The 21,912-nt window shown below is 37.5% G+C and overlaps 1 protein-coding gene across 2 annotated transcripts in view; it reads right to left on the bottom strand.

Moving 5' to 3' along the window:
* dock4 (dedicator of cytokinesis 4) overlaps nucleotides 1–21,826 on the bottom strand; it is an 87,271-nt gene extending 65,445 nt beyond the window's left edge. For both annotated transcript variants that reach the window (XM_067436329.1, XM_067436330.1), the window contains exons 1-3: nucleotides 21,653–21,826; nucleotides 2,013–2,096; nucleotides 28–68 (exon numbers count right to left, since the gene is read on the bottom strand). In XM_067436329.1, the coding sequence (XP_067292430.1) occupies nucleotides 28–68; nucleotides 2,013–2,096; nucleotides 21,653–21,689 (162 nt within the window). In that variant the 5' untranslated portion in view covers nucleotides 21,690–21,826. The remainder of the gene's footprint in view (nucleotides 1–27; nucleotides 69–2,012; nucleotides 2,097–21,652) is intronic.
* Between the last annotated feature and the right edge of the window lie 86 nt (nucleotides 21,827–21,912).

Here is a 21,912-nt window from a genome sequence, read left to right as displayed (position 1 = left end):
TGTGCAGCGACGTAGGATTGCTCTCACCTTTACATTTGGATTCTTCGTGATGAATCCTCTGTACCATCCTAAAAAATGCCATTTATAATTATGTCAAACTTTCACATTTCAACAGCATAATGGATTATGTATTACATTTCCAACCATTTATACGTCAAGGCCTGGTTTCACAGAAAGGGCTTAGACTAAAGGCTGTGGAGGTGAAGAGTCAAAAATACAAACTGCAACTCATTCATGACGTCATCAAGCTATGCCTTTGTTTTGAATAAGCGACCTTTAGCAGCGAAACTATCATCATCATCATCAATTATTTATTTGAGCATCTTAGTTCCACAAAATTCAACATAGTAACAAATTTCAGCCCAATAAGTATACACAAACATACACTATATATTTTATATATATACATTTTATACACACACACACACACACACACACAGACACACACACACACACACACACACACACACACACACACACACACACACACACACACACACACACACACACACACACACACACACACACACACACACACACACACACACACACACACACACACACACACACACACACACACACACACACACGTATAGTCCATAAATTTAAGCACTTTGTTACTTTGTTAAAACAGCATATTTGTATGTTCTTGGTATCCTAATTTGTGAATAACTGATTGCTCGTTTTTGAAGTATTACAAGGGAATGCAGGGAATTATTACCCCAGACCTCAATTCCATAAATGAATTATGGCAAAATAAGACATAATACAATATACACTGCGCCTTGTAATTTAAAACGTACTTAGCTTTATTTATAATGGCAACGTTTTTAGATATCGTCCTTTGAATGTGTCCAATGTGTGATTTCCTGCTTAGTTTGTTGTCTATCGTGATTCCCAAAAATTCGATTTCTGTTATTTTTTCTATTTTAATACCATTTATATGTATAAATAGTTCTGAATTTTCCTTATAATTACCAAACATAATATTTTTTGTTTTGTTTAAATTGAGTGATAGTCTGTTTAAATCCAGCCAAGTCTATTATAGTATATATGGTTAGAATAAAGTAAGTTGGTATCGTCAGCAAATAACACAATTCTTAATAAATATGATACGTTGAATATATCATTAATACAGTATATAAGTTAAAAAGCAAGGGAGCCAGAATAGACCCTTGAGGAAGCCCACAAAATGCTCATATATTTGGTTTCAGTGTCCCCTATTTTAACAATTTTTTGTCTCTCATCTAAATAGCTTTTAATTCAGTTCCCAGCTACTCCCTGAATACCACATTTTTCTTTTTTTTGTGCAAGGATAGAATGATTGATGTAATCGAATGCTTTCCTTGGGTCTATAAAGATTCCAACTGCATGTGTTCTGCTGTCTACAGACATACAACATACCGTGCCTTTAAAATGCTTGCTGTTTTCTCAAATTTGTTCAGTGTCTAGTTTGCTATTAAGAGGAAAGTGCGCAGCACATAATTTGCATGTTCATCTAAGCGTTGCTCTCAGCAGTGAGCAGCGTCAGATGTTCACGAACAGTATATCGCTGCTCACGTATTTCGAACTTCATTTTACCCCTAAACTAAGAACAAAAAAGGACTTTGCCGTGAGTGTTTCGGCGCCTTAAGCCAGGATTAGGCCTTAATAAGGAAATTTAAGTTAATAAAAGTTCCTTAGAAAAAAAACATTACTGGTGTGCATCTTGAGACAAAACAATGGCACTTAAGCCTACATATTTTAAGATATAAGTTGCGGTTAAAACAGCATTTTAGTCTGGGACTAGCTTAAGCCTTGTCTGTCAAATCAAGGGTGAGTATGTAATGCAACTAAGGGTGTTTCTTCAACTTTCGACCATGTGGATATACTAAAATATACTTAATATACTAAAACGTACAACCAACTGACTGCATATCAACAATTATATTCAACAGAATCCATCTCCTTAGCTGAGGATCTACAGTTGTAAAGAAGTTGACTGTCATCAACACAACAACAACATTGAGTACCTTCACATTTCTCCAGAATCTGCACTGTGTCGCCGATCTCCAGCGGGAGTCCATGCTGAACCATTCCTCGAAAATTTGCCAGCACTGAGGGAAAAACAAGCAAACAATAAGTAAATCAATGTGCGACATGAGCAAAATCACAGTTCTGAAAGTCCACAAGGTGACAAAACCGTCTGTCTTCACAAAATCTGCATCTTTAGTCAGCCCAGTGGACAAAGTGATATAAACAACATTACATTCAATATTCACTGCAAACGGATTTTACAGTAATTCTCAATTCATTTGTGAAAAACACCCAACCCAGCAGATATTTCTTTATGAAAAATAAACCATACTATGCTTAAATATGCTTTCTAACATTCTCTGCTTTCTAAGATTCTAACATTATCTCACTTCTTTTAAATAAACCCTGAGTCACCTCCCAAAGCATGTTACATAAGTACAAGATCTCTCCACACAGGAGCACATAGGCTCAACCTATCAACCACTTTCTGCATCCATATGCGCACGCTCTTTATGCACAAATATGTTAATTTTGAGTGCTCATTTTCATATCAAGTGGCTAAGGAAACTATCTGACATGGAAATAAATAAATAATCATATGCATAAACAAAACCGACAGAGTTCTGACACTGCTCAGAGGTTAAGCAGGCTGCCAAAACAGCCACGTCAGCTTTTAAAGATGAGATGTGTTGCTGTGCTCAATGCCTGTCAAAAATGTGAAGCAGAAACACAGTATTCGCCCTGAACCCACCAGAGGTGTTGCAAGCAAGGCTGTAACCATGTCCTGAACGATGGGGGGGACCAAAGATTTATTTTCTTTTTTGGGGGTGTTTTTTATTTAAAGAAATTATATATTTAAAAGATTTTAATGGATTTAAGGGAATAAAGAAGAAATAAAAACGGTAAAAGTTCTTAGCAATGAGAGTTGTGAAGCAATCATTTAAAATTTGCAAATAATATTTTAAAAATTACTTTGCAAATATATTTTTAAAAATAGGCACACATTCACTTTTGTAAATATGTCTAAAAATACACTATTAATAATTGTTGTCTTATCACATTCAGTTATGAATGACACCAGTTAAATTATTGCATATTTTCAATTCAAAATAGCAGCATTACATATAAAAAAAAGTTCCTTTTATCTGATAGGCCATCATTTTGACATTGATGACCGCTATTAGGCTGCTGAGGTTCTTTTAACAAACAGTTCATATTAATCTATCAGACTTTTTGTTGTTGTTGTTTTACATTTATTCACAACGATTTCAGAACAATTACTTTTAGTAACAAAAAAATATTTTGATCAAATAACTTTAAATATCAAATAATTTAATAAATGGGCGAATATAAGTGCTTGCATTTTACTAATTTCAAAAAGTTTTTCTTTTTTTTCAAATGAAAAAGTAACATTTTTTATAGAATAGGATAATTTAAAAAGCAAATATTCCTTTTAATCAGTTTTGTTAAAAAAAAATCTTTTTTTTCCTAGATTTTTTATTTTATTTTACCCAGGCTTTTTTCTTCATTATGATATCCAGGCAAGTGATATGTCTGATTTTATTTTAAAAAGTATGTGGGGGGAAAAAATCTAAAATGATTGTGCATTTTTAAAATAAATGAATTTCACGTCACCGTGACGTCATTGGCCCAAATATCTTATTTAACCAATGAATTTTCACAATGGGTTTTTGCTCATGGAATTTTCCATGACTAGACATATTAGTTCATGAACCAGCTTTGAGTGATCAACTGAAAATAACAGAATCAAAAGAACAACTCCTCACAAATTGACCTTACACTCCTGACACAGTCCTGACACATATAGCAATCATAGCGGGGAGTTTTGCATGGGCAAGCAGTCATGTTGTCTTCAGGAAATGCACAAATCTAGTTCACAGAGTGAAATATAAAATTGCATATGATATGATGCCTATTATGACTAAAACCTCTATTTCAACCTCAGCCATTGCCAACGGGAGTGACAAAAGCTCTGTTGTAATAGGACAGGCAGCCCCGTTTGAGCTGTGCGCCTGTGCTAAACGCTTTCCCACGGTCCTGCTGTCAGCGCTGTGGACACACACTGCTGCTTGGCAGAGAGACAGGGCAGCCAGAGGCCCGTCTCGCATAACCCTTACCAGGTGCAAAGAGCCCTCCGGACCCCTATAACGCAGTCCCTGTGACTCACTCGTGTGGCTAGGATCTACAGGTATAATGCAGGAAGGTTCAGTCTGCGACAATACGCCTGCTATGAGACATCTAAGCAGTCTAGAAAGGTTAAGGTGGCATTAATTAATGTGGCCACATTTAGAGACTGAATAATATTATGCACTTACAGCTTTTAAATCTCTGTGGATATGAAGAATATCACACACACTGCACATTTCGGAGCTGGGTATGTTTGGAAAAAAAGGTCACGATGGACTGAGCGATTGTCCCTTGCATCACTCCGGTTGCTGCTGACACGTTTTTCTCTGCTGTGTTTATAAATAATTTCCCCACAATGTTATGAACTAAAAGATTTCAAATTTTAAAATTCAGGTGTGCATAAAGCTTTCTAGCCTGTGCATTCATAATATAAAACATTACTGATGCACGAATCGGCTAATATTACAGATTTTTTGTTAAATCAGCCAGTATTGCATATTATTGTGTATTTCTCCTATTTTTATATTTATATTAACTTTAAAATATAATATATATATATATATATATATATACCGTATCCGGTCGGCTAAACTACGAACACATCTTCCCGCTCTTTGTTCTTTTCTCAGAGAAAAGCTTAACTCCAAGTCTTCCAGAGTCGCGGTCAGAGCTGATTCGAAAAACCGCCGGCGTTCGCCAGTTTCTGTGTTTACTAGAAGCACGCAAACGCAACTCGGCCGTCGTCATTATGGCCCCGCCCGCCGACTCTATACATGAAGTGATTGGCCCGGCAAGATTTTGAGGAACACAGCTCAGAAGGGTATTGAGAGTGCCTAGACGACAATTGTGGGCAGATTAAATTTGCTGCCGCTAGGGTGCGTCTAGATTTCTAGGCTAGAAGACTGGAGCAATGATGCTAAAAATTCAGCTTTACATCACAGAAATAAATTACTTTTTAAAATATATTAAAATACAAAAAAGTTATTTTAATTTGTAATAATACTTTGCAATATTACTGTATTTACTGTATTTGTGATTAAACAAATTCAACGACAAAGTGAATGTTTCTATACTTTTGACAGGTACTGTAAATATTAATATATAATATATAAATAAAAATGTATATAACATTTTTTTATTTACTTTTTTATAAATACTTTTTAAATGTTAATGTTACTTTTTTTGTTGCAAAAAACTACTTCAAATAATTTACTAGGTTTTTACATTTTCAATAATAACAGGAAATTATACTACAATGAAACTTTATCAAAGTTATGAATTAATACAGTGCACACATAACTTAATTGTCTGATGCTTCCATGACCATCATTCGTGCACGTTTTTAACCAAATCATATACACTCAGCTAAAGGATTATTAGGAACACCTGTTCAATTTCTCATTAATGCAATTATCTAATCAACCAATCACATGGCAGTTGATTCAATGCATTTAGGGGTGTGGTCCTGGTCAAGACAATCTCCTGAACTCCAAACTGAATGTCAGAATTGGGAAAAAAAAAGGTGATTTAAGCGATTTTGAGCGTGGCATGGTTGTTGGTGCCAGACGGGCCGGTCTGAGTATTTCACAATCTGCTCAGTTACTGGGATTTCACACACAACCATTTCTAGGGTTTACAAAGAATGGTGTGAAAAGGAAAAAAAACATCCAGTATCCGGCCGTCCTGTGGGCGAAAATGCCTTGTTGATGCTAGAAGTCAGAGGAGAATGGGCCGACTGATTCAAGCTGATAGAAGAGCAACTTTGACTAAAATAACCACTCGTTACAACCGAGGTATGCAGCAAAGCATTTGTGAATCCACAACACGCACAACCTTGAGGCGGATGGGCTACAGCAGTAGAGGACCCCACTGGGCACCACTCATCTAAACTACAAATAGGAAAAAGAGGATACAATTTGCACGAGCTTACCAAAATTGGACAGTTCAAGACGGGAAAAATGTTGCCTGGTCTGATGAGTCTCGATTTCTGTTGAGACATTCAGATGGTAGAGCCAGAATTTGGGGTAAACAGAATGAGAACATGGATCCATCATGCCAATTTAAATACAGTTACAGAAATAGTTGAACGATCAAGTATGATGACATAAAATAAAACGTGGCGCTTTTCTAAGTGGATTAAAAGGAGAACTATAATGTATGGCGGAATAGCACTTCTGAGAGTACTTCGACTCGGCGCAGTAAAAAAGTCCCAGCTGAAACATCCTCCCTCACATCTCCCCCTCCCTTCTCATTTCTGTCAATAGGGGGGAGGGGGAGATGTGAGGGAGGATGTTTCAGCCGGGACTTTTTTACTGCGCCGAGTCGAAGTACTCTCAGAAGTGCTATTCCGCCATACATTATAGTTCTCCTTTTTAATCCACTTAGAAAAGGGACACGTTGTATTTTATGTCATCATACTTGATCGTTCAACTATTCGTGTAACTGTATTTAAATAGAGAAAACGTGGAGGTGTTTGGTCGCTTCTAACTTGATCTCTGTTTGGTACCATAGTGAATGAACTGGATTTAGTGAGCTAAGCTAAATGCTATCAGATCGTCACCGAAATTAAGTGAGATTAAAGCAGCACTAGGTAACTTTTTAACCTTCAAATTATATTTTTTAAGACTCTTGTGATGATAAATCGACTTACAATAGGTTGAATGACACGTCTGCCATAGCCTGATGTGGTCTGTATGGTTTTTAATCGTACTTTTAAACTTCGGGTTTCGGGTAGTAACCAGAGAACAAAAAGAACTACAAAATTCGACAGCTTTACAGCATATACGTCACTTCCACCAACACACACACTTCCTTAAATTCGGACGTGCGAGCCCAACTTTGTTCGTCGGATAATATAGTCATGTCCGAAGTAGCAGAGACAAATAAGAAAGAAAAGGTTTTGTTGGAGGAAAGCAATGAGAGGAAACGAAAAAGTGATGGGATTAAAGGCAGGATGAGGATCAACATGTGACCAGCGTTTGCTCGTCGGCGTGAGCTGAAGGAGGCGTGCCCGACCGATGCTGTCATGCTTGTTACGGTGAGCTACCACTCAAACATGGAACTGAAGTATCATATAGATTCTGTAAAACGGTAACCAATAGACTACTATAATGACGCTAGCTTGTAAACGTGAGCATTGTGATTATTTGGCGTTTGAAAAAAATAAAACCCATGAAATTATATTCATATGACATGCTGAAACATGCCACTGACTGTAACGTTACCTGGGATGAAGACATTTCACTCGCGACGTCAGAAGAACTCTGAACTCCTCTTGCAGTGTTCAGGGGAACTGTTAGTGCTGCACCGACCTGCGGGACGCTTTTATGAAGTTATTTGGTCCACACCACACCACTGTATATATTTTTACAACCTGCCCCGCACCCACGACCATTAAATAGACATACGGGGTCCGCGGATTATGAGACGACCCACGCATCACTAGGTCAGGGCTATCAGGGTTGTCATGTCAACAAATGCACGCGCGATGGCATCCCCTGTTGTAGGATGACAGATCTTACGACAGTAGTTGAGGACATTATTTTTTCCAAACTGTAGGGGGACCCCGAGAGCAAAAGTTGCCAAGTGCTGCTTTAAGATTAAGAGAAATTAAGTGCACGCACTCAGACGAGAGAGGTATGTATCAACTCGTTTTAGTTAAGGGAATGACATCGTTTAATATGAAAAAGCAGTGAAGTATCCCTTTAAATGCCATGGCCTACCTGAGCATTGTTTCTGACCATGTCCATCCCTTTATGACCACCATGTACCCATCCTCTGATGGCTATGTCCAGCAGGATAATGCACCATGTCACAAAGCTTGAATCATTTCAAATTGGTTTCTTGAAAATGACGATGAGTGCACTGTACTAAAATGACCCCCACAGTCACCAGATCTCAACCCAATAGAGCATCTTTGGGATGTGGTGGAACGTCCCCTGGATGTGCATCCCACAAATCTCCATCAACTATAAGATGCTATCCTATCAATATGGGCCAACATTTCTAAAGAATGCTTTCAGCACCTTGTTGAATCAATATCACGTCGAATTAAGGCAGTTCTGAAGGTGAAAGGTGGTCAAACACAGTATTAGTATAGTGTTTCTAATAATCCTTTAGGTGAGTGTGTGTTACCAAGCAAAACATGATTCGGCCTGAAACAATCTCACACTGCAGGCTTCATGGAAATCACAACTGAAAACACACAAAGTCCACAAAACACTTATCCAGCATATTCTGTGGTTCCATCATTACTTACTATATTTTATATGTACTAATGTATTCAATGCAAACGCCATTTATCACCATTACTGGAGACAGTAAATGGCTGATGTCAGAGTGTTAATCCAGCAGCAGAATACCCTGTAGACAGATATCTGTCTGCATGCCAGGGTGATGGATGGGGGTGCACACTAAACTCTCTTCATATTGCTTTTTGACGCTAGCTGTAACGTTGTATTGAGTCAGCCTCGAGAGAGGACAATGCCAGCCGAAGGCAAAGCGCGATACTCTTGATACACAGAAATACCAACACAACTCTTGGAATGCTAACAGAAGAGATGTTAGTATGAGTACATTTGGGATCAGTCCTGCCAGTTTTTTTGTACTGAGTGAGGCTGGGATTGCAAAACTAAAGATTACATGGGATTGTGCTACAATTGGATAGGTTGAACATAAGGTATTGGCTGGAAAGCACCTAATGTTAGAAAACATTACTTCACCGTTTGCTCCAATTAAGAATTTCTCCATTAAGAGCTATTCAAATGTAGCTGTAAGATTTGTGGTGGAAACATATAAAACATTTTTGATCATTTGATTTAATTGAATACATTTGAATTTAAAAACCAAGTTGCTGTTTGCTGGTGTATAATTTACAGAGTGCTTGATTCTTGCACTGTCGATACAAGATCTTGACTGGAAATAAATGTTGCAATGTTTTTCCATCAAGAGGTGCATCAGTTTTTGGTCAAGATCTTGTATTGACAAAGCAAGAGTCGAGCACTCTGTAAAGTCTCCTCCGGCACATCCCAAAGGTTTTCAATCAATTTAAGGTCTGGACTTAGATGTGCCAATTCATGTGTGAAAAAGATTCTCCATGCTCCATCACAACTCTTTCACAATTTGAGCCTAATGAATCTTGACACCGTCATCCTGGAATATGGCCATGATGCGTCTTCATACATGTGTTTAAGAAATGAAAAGCTACACACTCCATCAATTAGGGTTAGAAGAACTGTCGCCACGCATATAACATGCTAGAAACATTATAATCACTGCAATAATAAATGATCAAGTCATTGATTCTTAACATTTTCCGACTCATCCTGCACTTTGGGGCATGTCCATATTTTTTTCAATCAAACGCACACTACAATGACAATGCCCTTCCCCAATACCACTCGCCAAAGGAAACAGCAATTCCTGGTTCATGTTTCAATAAGAAATACATCAAAAAGAACTATACCGATCAAGCCATTTTTTTTAACTATAAAGCCTGATGAAAATAGTCTGAAAAATCGAATTGAACTTTTATACTTTATTGTATCAAATATGATACATTAGGCTTTATAGGGTTAAGCTGTAAGTCTAGAATATCTACTGGATGGTAAAAAAGCTTTTGGTTCATTTAATCACACCGAGCATTAGGAGAGACACAAGTTCAATTTATTGGCCAAAAATGGCTCAGCCAGTCTCTAAAAACAAACTTTAATAAAAATCAAGCATCAGAGGTACACCAGCAGTGCAGTTTTCTCATTTGAAGTGCAATGATTTCCAGACTCAGCCCTTGTGTGCAGTAATGAGAATATTAGTTTTGATATTACATCTCTCACATATTATGCTTTGTTCTGTTTACAGAGCACAACATCTTTCTATATTAACACTCCATTTGCATATAAAACAGTTATAGGTCCTATTGTAGTTCTAAAGAAATAAAATGCCATCACTGTAAAAACATCTTAGTTAAAATAAATAGGCACTATTATGCTCAAAGAATGTTTAGATTAACAAATAAATTCTGTCAGAAATCTACAGGATTAGCAGAAAAGGAAATCACAAAAAAGGTCTTTAACATCTCAACTCTTTCTCCTGGACATCAACAATTTTAAACCAAGACTTCTGTGCGTTTCCAGATTTGTCTCCAGAGAAAAACACCCCAGTAACCTCTATACTGTATGAGCAGAGCAAACGATTCTTTGATAAAAGTAACTGACCTTTGTCAAAAGATGTTTCTAACATATCAGCCTTTTCTATCCCTCCTTATTAATAAGCCCCAAAAGTGTAAACACTGTGGCTCTGAGGTACTATTCAAACATTGCTCTGTTTGTTTAAAACCCCAGCCACCCTGACATAGCAACAGTGGCTCAACCAATAGCATGAGTTCAGGGGTGTGGCTGTCTGGTCATCTGACCAATGACAGACCGCTGAGTATTCTGGAAACCTGTTTGCAAAGAATCATTATTTAAGTGAAGATAGGCAAGGGAATACATCTTTTTACTTTGTTGAATTTATTAAGAAATATCAAACATTATTTCACAGCCTCATAATTAAACAAGAGAGCATCCTCGGATGATTTTCTGACAACCGAATGGAGTCTAAATGTGTTTGTAGTCTGTGTTCATTAGTGAAGCGTGGCTCTCAGATGGGAATGTCTTGCAGCTATTCTCCATGGCGCACAGGACGGCCGTTATTACCAAAATGCCCAGAGAGAGAACAACTGAGACAGAGAGAAAGAACTGGACGAGAGTGGTTGAAAACACACAGTTAACTCACTTTTGGGAATTGTTTGTCTTTGGCTGTCACTTTCTCTAATGTTACAGAAGACAGAGAAACTGTACTTGATAGAAACCAAGAGTGCGTAGCACATTTCAGAAACGCATGATCACTTAGCTCCGTCAATTTGATCCACATTTGGAAGAGTAAATGATCTGTTAATGCCTTTATTTAAAAAAAAACTGACAGACACATTGACTCATGTGCTCATGCAGGCAATGTAGGTTCAAATCCTCCTCTCTCACATATTTATTTGAGATATTAGTGAGATCACTCTGAAGAGAAACGACCGCTTTATATGATTATATTTATATGATAGCATATTGAATTTAGGCTTTTATTCACATATAAACATAGATCAAACATAAGACGACCAACTGCCCTTGCTTGATGAATAAAAAAACAAACCTCATTGTTTTTTGCTGAAGCTCAAACATGCTAAACAACATGAGAATGAACCTCATTGGTTCATAGCAGAAGCTAAACTTGCAGCGTAACTTGAGAATGAACCTCATTGGTTCTTACGGAATCTCAAATGTGCTGAGTAACACAAGAATGAACCTCATTGGTTCTTGCGGAAGCTAAACTTTCAGCGTAACATGAGAATGAACCTCATTGGTTCTTGGCGGAAGCTAAACTTTCAGCGTAACATGAGAATGAACCTCATTGGCTCTTGCATTTGTATTGATTAATAGTTTTATGTGAATAAAAGCCTAAATTAAATCAATTCATCAAATAAAGCAATACAGTCCCTTGAGAAAATGTCCCTTTCAGAAAAGCAATCATTTCATATGGATTCGTTCCACTATCTCTTAAATTCTCAAACTGTTTAATTGAATTTATTTTTTGAAGAGATAAAGTTGCATAGACTGTCAAGGAGGCACAGAAATCTTTCAGATTTCATTAAAAATATCTTCATTTGTGTTTTGAAGATGAACAAAAGTCTTACGGGTTTGGAATGACAAGAGGGTCTGTAATTAATCACAGAAGTTACATTTTTGAGTGAACTAACCTTTTAATAATAGAGTTGCAAGACAACAGTGCGTGATTACGTAAACAAACTAGTAATTCCTTTTTTTTAAGCAGTTCATTAAAACAAACTATCCGAAAGAACCAGTTGACCGGAAAATAGTCGGACTTCCAATAGTCTTCGAAGTCTATCCAATAGTGTAGCATAAAAAAAAACCTGACATGTCAAGTACGGCCTCACAGGTTTTTCAGAGAAAAACAAACCATATGCAACTTCTCCAACCAGTAGGTTAGAGTAAATTCAACTGACTATCAGCGTGGTTGCTATGAAAAACAGCCGATGAGCTCTGACGAGCTCTAACAAGCACAAAGACAGCAGTTTGGCGAGAGTGCCCTTTTCAAACCCTTCCCACACAGACAGTCATGCTCTACATGCGTTTTGACAGCAACCAACGAGCACAACTGTTCAAGTCACACTGTAAACTACCTGACAGACAGGTTCCAGCCTATACGGTCAGTTCTTATCCTTAGATATTTCAAAAAACTTTCATGTCACATAAAACATGAAATTGTAAATAATTGTTGTTGAGGGCCGAAAAGAACTTAACTACTGTAAGCAAAGATGGATTTTAAAGGGACAGTACACATAAAAATGAAAGTGTGACATATTCCCAGTGAGTTCGGAAGAACATTTTTGGTGTTCCAATAGAATTGTACTTTTTGGTGAACCATCCCTTTTAACTAGGGATGTCAAGTTACATTCATTCCCATAATCGATCATTGTTTAAATGAATTGATTTATCGCTAACCTTAACGTCTTAATGTTTCCCCCGCAGGAATTTTCCCCATGCAGGAACTCAGGATTTTGGGGTGGTACAGGGACCAGGATCTAAGTGAAGTTCAAGATCCTGTTCGCGAGGTAGTATTTTTTCAAACTTGCTGGAGAAGACAGTAGGCGTTTCTCAATGTCAAGGAAGGATCCTCGGAAGCCAGAAATCCGAGGTCATCGACATCCGACGAAGGACTGTTCCAATGTCGAGGATCCTCAGAATTTCAGCCAAGGACTGAGTCCTTTGTTCGAAAAATATACCATATACAGGAAAGGATGCATATGTGTAGCCTTCGCAATCTTCGCACTCTCAAATCACCCACAATCCTCTGCGCACAGCTTTGATATCTTCAGACGTTGACGGAGTCGGAGAGTTAACGGGGCAAATATGCTTATATCTGGGTTCGTAGATGGGAAGGAAGGAGGCGGGAACCGGTGAACGTTCAACCACTTTATAATAAATAATAAACAAAACGAAAGTAACGCGGGCAGCCCCTCACGGACGACTGCCCCGCACACACATAATAAAACATTAACCATAACAAAGTCCATGCCTGGTCCTCTCTCATCTTCAACGCTCCTCCTTTTATACTCCCGTCACTCTGCCGTGGTGAGCCGAGACCGTTGTGGCAACTGCGGCTCATTATCACTCCACCAGCCCGCTCTCACGGTCCCTCGCCTCGCTGCTTGCCACAATGCTTTTACATTAAAGTATATTTACGTTACCAAACATTTTTGTTATAACCGTAGTAAATATAAGTAAAGTTTAACGTTTAAATGCCAGTACAAATGATACTGAAAAAAATATACAAATAACCTTACACATAACGTTATTGATGGCCAACGGACCTGTAATTTAATTAAGCTTGGTTGCCGTCAGCAGCATTTCTTTTATAAATAACTAGTTAAGTTGTAGTCCTACAAATTAATTTAACGTTAATATTATACTATACACAGCATTATTAATAGCTTTCTCGTCTTTTTTAACAGGGACCAAGGAACATACGGAAGCATTCATACCTTTTCACTGACGTAATGACGCAATGACGTGCACTTGCTAGCCTGTTCCATTTACATGTCTCTGAATGCTAAAGAGGAGCCTCGCCTAGCCTCTGAAGGAAGTGACTTGGAAGGATCAGTCCTTCCAAGGAAGCATCCTTGACATTGAGAAACACCTTGTTCTCTCTGTTTCTCATAAGTTATATTTAAAAAAAAACAACTATGTAAAATTGGTTAAGTAAAATTACCCACAGTCTACTTTAATTACTTTTGTTAATATTTATACCTCTGTGATTATGGTATCTTTCTTTAATTATCTAAAATATCTTTTATCTACTAGTAATGCAGAGTACGTCTTGAACGCTTTCCATTCAATTTTCACTGTATATTCTGTTCTTATTAATAATTTGGGTGCATTTTATTGTTATTTTATGTTTTTTAAAATACAAAAAATCCACTGTATTAGGATATAAATTAGGTTAATCTACTGCATGTCTGCCCACAGAAATATAATAAATACATATAAAAATTACCAACACAGAACTATTGATCCCTGAACGTTGCAGGCAACATAAAGTAACGTTGTGGCAACGAATCTGATGCGGCAGACAAACTGTGTGCGCATGTCACAAAATGGTTCCGATTGAAAGCGTCAGCACATTTAAACGCCAGATCGCTTTAGACAACGTCTCATGTAAACAGTCCACCGAATATTTCAATCGAAATGAATTGAATCGGAATGACAAAAAAGTGTGCATGTGAACGTGGCTAGTTTTTCACAGCTGGAGCGCGGTGGATTGGTTTGATCACTCGGATTAACAGATCTTGATTTCCCAAGCGCCATTGGTAAATAGAAGCGCACAGCTGAAGACCAACAGCGCTGGAAGATCATCAACCAGGACAGCGTTTCTCAAGAGCCTCACAAGCTAAGTTGAGCAGCGTTCCTTTGGGAAACGTAGCCCAGGATTGTATTACTTGTTGTTTAGTCTATGTACCTTTATTAAGTAGTTCTTTCAGTAAAATAATTTGTTTAGAGGGTTTTTTGGACCCTCTGTTAATTATGTTTCAAAAAATAAACAAACAGCCTCAAAACTGTAATGATGACCTAGCTAAATTGGCCATCGATACATTTTAAAGACTAAATTCGCTTAATTGTTAGCATCCCTAATTTAAACCCATGAGATAAATTAGAAAGAAGCTCTGAAGTATCAAAAGCTCAAAGTCTGAAATCTGTAGAGATTCCTGTTCCTGGCAAGGCCTTAGAAAAATTAATCCAATATTGGCTTCTTTTTGCCATCTCCTGGAGGGCGAAAGGAATTATGGGAGAGAGTAAAATATGAGTGGATACTGGCAACAGGATGCTGGATGAGCTGATTGTTACAAAGAAAGAATAAAACCCTAACGACTATTTTGGCAGTGACTGAGAACATAGCACCTAGTATGTAATTGAAGTGGTAACATGCAATGAATTATGCAGAAAAGGCTGCTGAGATTGTTAGAAGCATGAATGATTCAAATCTATCCTGCTCTCTCACTAAACTGAGTCTTTTTAATGACAGGATATATTTTTTTAAACGCCCCTAGATCACCCGTATCAAAGAACTCACTAGTGACACTTTTACACCTTGTCGCGATTCTTGCGACATGAAGCTATTTGAACTGCGAAAGCTCACTATGGGCCATAAACCTTTAAGCTTTCACAAATCTTGAAGTATATGTCAGTATGTACAAAGTATACATGCGTTCCCAAAGCTGTCTTGCTATCTATTGCCTACACAGACAGCCTCCTTTTGAAATGATAGCAGCCCATCGTCCTTGATGGCACCCTATCATTTGAAGCTCGCATAATATTATTAGTTCTGCATATAGTCATTTACAAAAAACAAACCGTCTTCGTCCTTCTCTGACAACTAACAGCAATGATATCCTTGTACATGCACATCACATAGCCTATAGAGTAGACCATTGGTATTCTCATCTCTTTTGTATCCCTTATACATTTCTACATACACTGTCAGAAAATTAGGTACATTTCTGTCACTGGGGCAGTAAACTAAGGTACAACACCGAATATGTACCTTTAAGGTACTAATTCACACTTTTAAAGTACTGATATGTACCTTTAAAGGTACTAATATGTATTATTTAGGGGTGTACCTTTTCGGTAAAATATCAGATTAATTGTAAAATCTCGCTCCTTACAAACAAGGCTCTTAATAATCTAGCTCCGCCATATCTTTATGATATTCCCGACCCTTACCCTCAGATCTTCTTCATCAATCTTTTCAGTCTTACATTGCATTCGTCTAAACATTATGGGGTCTAGGGCTTTTAGTTATGCTGCCCCACATTTGGGGAACTCCTTTACCCTGAACATTAGTATTCACAATTTTAAAACTTGTCTTAAAACTTAAACAGGCTTATTTATGATTGCACATACATTAAGTAATATCTTATCCTTTAGTGTCTTAACATGTTACTGTCAGCCTGATACTTCAATATTGTATATAAATAACACGTTTAACATTGGGTGAAAGTAACTTTAAAATGTGACTGTTATAACAATAACAGCGCTAAACACATTATATAAGAGACTCAATATGCAACTAATTCTAACAGAGTTTGTAGTTGCTACAATAACGTGATAAAATTGGAATTAAAATGAAAAATCACCTTTTTTATCTTCTAAATGCATTTTAATGCATTGTTGTGAACACTTTATCCATCTCTTGTGACTTTTGCAGGACTTCTCCGCATAAGTCCTACTCTTACAATCCCCTGCAATCTTGAAAATGGGTTCAAAAGAAAAAAGGATTCTGAAAACAGATTAGATTGCAAAATCCAATTTTGTATTTGATCTGGATCAAATCATCAGTTTGTGTTGTTCATTACTTTTTTTGTAAGAATGGGATACCTTTGATCCACAAAAAAATCTGTATTATCCTGATCCCATCAGAAGGGTGGATTTCAGGAACAAAAATGTAATAAAACGTTAAATTTTTATTTTTTCAAATGTTAAAAACACTGGTAAAAACAACTACATGTGTACTACGTAATATACAACTATACATATCAAACCAAATATATTTAGTTTAAAGTGTTTTTTAATAAGTGTTTGTTAACTACATTGGCACAATCATAAGGGATGAACCAGTCAAAAGCTATTTTCGAGCAAAAGCTACGTTTCTTGGGTGAATGCTACACGAAACTTTTCAGAGAGAATGCAAAAGCGTATATCAGCATCATGAAGGTAAGATCCTACGGCTTTATAAATGAAACACTCGTTGTAAAAAGCTCGTAATAACTTTCGTTTAGGGCTGTGCAATTAATCATATTTAAAATTCAATTTCTTCTGTCTTCCAACAATTAAGAAAATAAGATCATCGATATTGGTAAACTGATTTTTGTCGCTGCCGCATTCAGTCCTATTTTGCAAGTAAGTCCCACTTAGAAATCATGGAGGGATCTGAAATTGTCATCATAGGTGCATGTCCACTGTGACATAATCTAAAAAAAAAAAATCCAGAAATCACAATGTATGATTTTTTAACTATTTATTTGGATGATACAGCTGCAAATAAGTATTTGATCTCCTGAGAAAATCAATGTTAATATTTGGAACAGTAGCCTTTGTTTGCAATTACAGAGGTCAAACATTTCCTATAGTTTTTCACCAGGTTTGCACACACTGCAGGGATTTTGGCCCACTCCTCCACACAGATCTTCTCTTAATCAGTCAGGTTTCTGGCCTGTCGCTGAGAAACATGGAGTTTGAGCACCCTCCAAAGATTCTCTATTGGGTTTAGGTCTGGAGACTGGCTAGGCCCCGCCAGAACCTTGATATGCTTCTTACAGAGCCACTCATTGCTTATCCTGAATGTGTCCTTCAGGTCATTGTCATGTTGGAAGACCCAGCCTCGATCCAACTTTAATGCGCTGACTGAGGGAAGGAGGTTGTTCCCCAAAATCTTGCAATACATGGCCCCGGTCATCCTCTCCTTAATACAGTGCAGTCGCCCTGTCCCATATGCAGAAAAACACCCCCAAAAGCATGATGCTACCACCCCCATGCTTCACAGTAGGGATGGTGTTCTTCGGATGGTACTCATCCTTCTTCTTCCTCCAAACACGTTTAGTGGAAATATGACGAAAAATTCCATTTTGGTCTCATTTGACAAAATGACTTTCCTCTGGATCATCCAAATGGTCATTGGCAAACTTAAGACTGGCATGGACATGTGCTGGTTTAAGCAGGGGAACCTTCCGTGTCATGCATGATTTTAAATCATGACGTTTTAGTGGATTACCAACAGTAACCTTGGAAACGTTGGTCCCAGCTCTTTTCAGGTCATTGACCAGCTCCTCCCGTGTAGTTCTGGGCTGATTTCTTACCTTTCGTAGGATCATTGAGACCCCACGAGGTGAGATCTTGCATGGAGTCCCAGTCTGAGGGAGATTGACAGGAATGTTTAGCTTCTTCCATTTTCTAATGATGCTCCAACAGTGGACCATTTTTCACCAAGCTGCTTGGCAATTTCCCCATAGCCCTTACCAGCCTTGTGGAGGTGTACAATTTTGTTTCTAGTGTATTTGGACAGCTCTTTGGTCTTGGCCATGTTAGTAGTTGGATTCTTACTGATTGTATGGGGTGGACAGGTGTCTTTATGCAGCTAATGGCCTCAAACAGGTGCATTTAATTTAGGATAATAAATGGAGTGGAGGTGGACATTTTAATGGCAGACTAACCTTTGAGGATCAGAATTCTAGCTGATAGACAGATGTTCAAATACTTATTTGCAGCTTTATCGTATAAATAAATAGTTAATAAAATCATATATTGTGATTTCTTTCTTTCTTTTTTTAGATTATGTCTCTCACAGTGGACATGCACCTATGATGACAATTTCAGACCCATCCATGATTTCCAAGTGGGAGAACTTGCAAAATAGCAGGGTGTTCAAATCCTTATTTTCCTCACTGTATCTTCCTGAAAAACAAAGTACTGATTTTTTGTTGTGTAAAGTAATCGTGATTTCAATATTGACCTAAATAATCGTGAATATAATGTGTCATAATCAAGCAGCCATAGTTTAGTTAACTCTACAATAAGTAAATCCATTTCACCAGCTAATTACTCTTCGACAGCGATGCCATAGAAATACAGAGCTACTGCAAAAACGGAAGTTCAGACACAAAATTCTAAAGATGGCTGTGAAGGATACATGGAGTGCCGCCTCATGATTTGGCCAAATTAGAGGGCCGCATAATGTTGCTGCCAACCTTTAGGAACAGCTTTTGCCTCCCATGATGCCTTAAAATGCTCCCTAGATTTAGGAACAGAGCTTATGTGTGCACTGGAAGTCTCATTTAATTCCCACCAACGTCTCACAGATCTAGCAGCTGACTATGCCTCTTCTAGCCTTATCTGTCAATCTTATCTCTTTCTCAGAGTGGCAGCATGCCTGTTGACCAGGGCACAGTAGGCGCCCAGTCAGCATGTGACAAAAGCAAGAGACTCATTTGCATGCCGAATGCGCTCCCGTCATAAATCCAAACCGAGAAGCACAGGGACACGGCAATCCCAGCTTTTGCTAAAGAGTTTGACTGAAATCAGCTTTTGGTCTGATGGAAAGTAAAGCGGTTGATGCTTCAATTAAGCTAAATTTTTAAACAATCGGAAGAGATGTCACACAGCGCTGATGCACATGTGGGAGTCTGGAACAAAAAGTAACAAGAAAAGTGTTATGTGCTGGTGACATCAGCTTTCACTTTACTGATTAAATGTTCTGAACATTATGGCGTAATTATAAACCAATATGGTCTTGTCAAACTGTCTGTTCACAGCTGTTGCCTGCAGATTCCACATGGTGGTTTTCATCACTAGCCAATCAGCATCTCAATTCAGCAGGGATGCAGAAATGACATTCAGGATGATGTTTAAAAGGAGCATTCAACCAAATAAGAAAATTCTCATGGCATTTTGTAGAATGTTTGTACTGTTTTTTTTGTTTTTGTCCAGACAAATTAAAGTTAATGGGATCCAAAACACCTTCTTTCAAGTACCACAGAAAGAAAGAAAATCATACAGGTTTGGAACAACATGAGGGTGAGAAAATGTTCATTTTTGGGTTAATTATACCTTTAAGTTTTAATTGTATTACTCTCACAACACTACTTGAATTAATTGAGAACAATTAGTATTTGCACAGAAACATATAGACTAAATTTAAGGTGTGTTTGGGTCATTTTTGAAGTTTGAACACTATAATCTGGACTCTATAACAGAAAAAAGGGAGACAATAATGACAAAATGTCATAAAATTCACTTAATATCCTCATTTCCTTTCATCAGCATTGGTTTTGGAGGAAAAGCCAGGTGTGAAGATGATCAACAGACACATTCTTATTTGAAATGCCATTGCATTTAATTGTACATTTACTGTAAATAGCAGATGGTTTATTAAGCTGATTTTGCAACCAAAAGGGCTGAGAGGCCAAGTTTACAGTGCACGCCTGTGTATAAATGTGTATGCATGCATTTGTGTGTGTGTGAGTGTGTGTCATCCCGGCTGGACTCCATCCATATTTCATGACTGATAAAGGTTTCGGTAGCTGTGTACACTTTCCAAAAGCAGCACTGTAATATGCAGCCATTTTCCAATGCAATATGCTCCAGATGTGGCTTGTCACTAATGTGAATAAAGAAAATAATTCCCCGATTTGCCATAATATAATTTTACAATTTAAGCACAAAGATACAGAGGCTTTGTTTATTGTCTAACCTTCCCTGCCCCTTCAAACCACCACTCTTCTTTGCTCTGACCTTCTCTCCTTCTAAGTGAAGAAATGACCAAATGTCACCCTGTTGTTTATTTGGGTAAAGGCGTAAAGCTGTAGTGAATGAGATCATAGAAGTCCTGAGGTCCATATGTGAACTCCTCTGTAATACTGGACTCCTCAACTGACTTTGTCTCTAGCTATCAGCCAATGAAAGCTGGGCAGATTCCAGACTGCTCTGCTGCTCATCTGCCAAAAATCATCCTTCAAACTGTCAGCTGCTATCACAACAAACTTACAAAAAAATAACAAATCAAAATAAGATCACTAAGGTTGTCATTTAATTTGCCCTGAAGACTTGGTTGCACTTAATAAAAGCATGATTCCATGATTTCAAGCACCATCATTCATTTATCAATATGTAAACAGGGTGTGTGTGTGTGTGTGTGTGTGTGTGTGTGTGTGTGTGTGTGTGTGTGTGTGTGTGTGTGTGTGTGTGTGTGTGTGTACACATAGCCTACAGATAGATAGATAGATAGATAGATAGATAGATAGATAGATAGATAGATAGATAGATAGATAGATAGATAGATAGGAGTATACAAGTAAATATTTCAATTTGAATATTTAAATAAATATTAACAGAACGTAAATCGTAGGCTATATGTTAATAGTTGCTGTAGATGTAAAGAAGGACTGATACAAATAAATACACTATTTGTCAAATAAAACAGTATTGTTTCTATTTTAGATGTAAAACCCTCACAGTCTATGGTAATATCATATTCTCAGTAAATGAATTAGAGCGTCTGTATGAAGAAAGACAAAAGATCAGTCTTTACTGCGGCTATTTCTTCTTATTGCTGCAGAAATTAGCTATTCAAGATGACCATTCAAATTAATGAAGAAAAACAAAATAAATTATTTCCTCCGAAAATAAATATAATAATAATAATAAAATAATAAAAACACTCGATATCCATTATTCTATCACTTGCCTTGAATATTTTAAATCAGCGGGAAATTATGTGACATTTCATCTGCCATCAGATTGTGGATGTCACGGCTCATTATCGCACCTGCAGCGATTTAACTTGCGTTTTTATTAACGATGCGGCAATATAATGTAAATATATTACTTACCAACGCCATATTTTTCATGTTCAGTCGGTATCCACATTTTTTCCCGCGTCAAGTGAAATAAATGTGCTATAAAACAGGGCAATTACGGCGGATACTATCCATATTGTTGTTACACAGGGTTGCACTGTATTGTTCTGAGGGCAGAGCCACAGCAGCATCCCACATACACCACACTTCTCAGCCCTGAAGAAAAACACCAACACCTCATGGGAGATGTAGGAAATGAGTGAAAAAAGCTTGGATATAAAACTACAATACCC

The sequence above is a fragment of the Pseudorasbora parva genome, chromosome 25 (genome assembly GCF_024679245.1).
Source record: "Pseudorasbora parva isolate DD20220531a chromosome 25, ASM2467924v1, whole genome shotgun sequence".
In the NCBI taxonomy this organism is placed as follows: domain Eukaryota; kingdom Metazoa; phylum Chordata; class Actinopteri; order Cypriniformes; family Gobionidae; genus Pseudorasbora; species Pseudorasbora parva.
This window is presented reverse-complemented; position numbering and strand designations above follow the sequence as displayed.